Below are 2951 nucleotides of genomic sequence, written 5' to 3' on the forward strand. Positions count from 1 at the left end.
GAGAGAGAGGAGAGAAAATTATTAGCATTGTTTGCAAGAAAATAGCCAATGTTATTAACTTTTCCATTCTTATCACAAATCATTCTATATGTTAAAAAAAAAACTCCATTTTTCCTCCTTCTTCCTTCATTCTTTTCCTCCTCTTCCTTCGCCTTCTTCGTTTTCCTTCTCCTTCATTTTCCTCCTCTATCCTTTTCCTCATTCTCCTTCCTTTTTCATTCATTTCTTTGAAATCTATTAAAAAAAACGAAAAATTTCGCTTGAATAACTATCGAAAATAATATTGATTATACATATACGTATGACAATTTTTGATTTGAAAAACGGATTTACGGTTTTACGGAATGCATACTTTTACGTATTTCCGGATGATCAAAGTTTATAACACACGATTGTAAGAGCATTGATTTATGATATGATCACAATTTTGATAGTCTGTGAAGTTTAGTTGATTAATTTAATAGCTGCTATGATGGATGGTTTAGACTTACGATAAAATTATCATTAAATTTTATGAATTTGTCATCAAAGGACGGATTGTGATGTCACACCTTTGTTGATAAACAAATTAGAATAAATAAATTTATAGTTTATAATTCATTGCAAATACAAATATAAACATATAAATTCGAACTTTCTTCAAAAGATTACAAAATTCTCGATAAACTATTTAATTTAACTTATTGATTGTTAATTAACAGTTTTTACACTATTATTACTACTATTTAAGAAATAAAATGAACTTGATAAAGTTGATAAATTGTAAAAAGTCATATAATCACCAATACTTTGATTGATTGTCAACGTCAACTTTGATTGGACATTAACACTAGTTGTGTCTGTTAACTTCTTTATTCTTTTCCTTTCAACAAATTGATTAATTAATTAATTAATCAATCAACCAGTTAATGAATGACGAAGAGGAAAAATACGTTGTATATGCACATGTATATTTAAATCATATCATTATGACAATTACTGATAATAAGTATTATTATTGATATAATTATTCCTTTATTTTTCTATAATTATCATTATTTTTATAAATAAATAAAAATAAATTGTGCAATAATTCTTTTCTCAATGAAATGATCGAAAAATTGATTGTAATCAATCAATAAATATCTTCAATTAAAATGATTATTTTATGTAACAAACATAAAATTGCTTAATGATTTTTTTTTTAAGTATTAAAAAGGAAAAAAAAGTGAAGAAAATAAATGTAATTTAAAGGTAATAATTAACACTTTTTTTTGGCATATTTGACAAATTTATGAATTTCTGATTTCAATTTTAATTCCATCTAAGTTATTGGATAAATTCATATTTGTATAATTAATTTATATTTTGCATAATTCATTTTCATATTTATAATCTAATTTTCATAATTCAAAAATTGGGATGAAGAAAAGATTTATAATGGAAGAAAGATGAAATAGATGATCTATTTCCGTGTATTTAATTTGTCTAAAATTGAGTAAAGGATGAAATAATGATGGATGGATGGATGGATGGATGGTAAATGTAGATGGTATATTAACGCCATCAAATATCAATCATAAAATGAGACAAATGCGCTTCGGAAGATTCAAATTACATACTTTTTGTCATTTTATTCAAGAAATGTACAAATTTGATTCACTTCATCTCTCTCTCTCTCTTTCTCGAATTACCATTTTTGAAATTTTGACATTCAAATTACAAACCATTTTTATAGCATATTTACTACATACATACACACATATACACACACACATACATACACATGCATACACACACATACACATACACACACACACACACACACACACACACACACACACATACACATGTCATACAAAATGTATTTATTATAAAAGGTCATGAATTTCTGACCCATTAATTTGATAATTATAATTTTTGGAATCAAAAAATTAAATTTTTATGCGATATTGCACGCATTTGAAAAATTTTGCAATTGAAATATATTTAAGGAAATAAAAATAGCTTGCATTTTCATCAGAAAGTGATTTAACTATAATACTGATAGTAATAATGATGATAGAGACGATGGTGTTGCCGTTGACGATGATGATGATGATGATGATGATGATGATGAAGATGATGATGATCATGATCAATCCTTCTTATTTAATTGAAGTGTCTTTTAAAATTATTGCCAACATACGGTAATCATTAGTAGCATAATTTTCTTAATGTGCATAAATTTTCATTTATGTGTATATATATGTATGCTCTATCTTTCATTTTTCTTTCCTTCTTTCTTACTGATTACTCCTTTAGTATTAATTAATATCATTAATGTATTATTTTGTATGTAATAAAAGGAAAAAATATATAACTTTAGAAAGAAATTATTTAGAAAAAGTTCAAAGTTCAAACGATTTTTATTCTATTTCGTTTTCAAATAAAAGTCATTTGAATTGATTAATTAACAATAAAATATGTCTAAAATATTTCTTGTTAGCTAAAATAATTAAAATACTTTCCATAATCTTTTGATATCAATTTAATTGATGTTTCAAAGAATGTCAATTGTAGCATTACTTGAGTAATTTATATCTTTTAACTGATAAGACGATTTCAAATAATTTGAATTCATATTAAATAAGAGATAATCCTCCTTGAATGATAATATATTATTTATCAATGTTTTATTAAATTGTTCTATAGATTATTTGCAAGATTTCAATACAAATATGTATGATAAGTATAGATGTTATCATTGTTATCATTGTTATCATTGTTACCATTGTTATCATTGTTACCATTGTTATCATTGTTACCATTGTTATCATTGTTACCATTGTTATCATTGTTACCATTGTTATCATTGTTATCATTGTTATCATTGTTATCATTACTTGTTAATGCATTAAAATAAAAAGAGATAATAATTGATGGTTTATTGAAATTGTGGTAAATTGGTAAATTTCAAAAAGAAAATGGAT

General features: G+C 24.3%; 1 protein-coding gene across 1 annotated transcript; it reads left to right on the forward strand.

Annotated features, from left to right (window-relative positions):
• Positions 1-1555: 1555 nt before the first annotated feature.
• On the forward strand, positions 1556-2204 carry LOAG_14156 (hypothetical protein; the record flags this gene model as incomplete). Its single annotated transcript, XM_003149656.1, has 1 exon — positions 1556-2204. A coding segment is annotated over one exon (311 nt), but the record flags the coding sequence as incomplete, so codon positions are not given.
• Between the last annotated feature and the right edge of the window lie 747 nt (positions 2205-2951).

Source organism: Loa loa (assembly GCF_000183805.2).
Source record: "Loa loa unplaced genomic scaffold supercont3.449, whole genome shotgun sequence".
NCBI lineage: Eukaryota > Metazoa > Nematoda > Chromadorea > Rhabditida > Onchocercidae > Loa > Loa loa.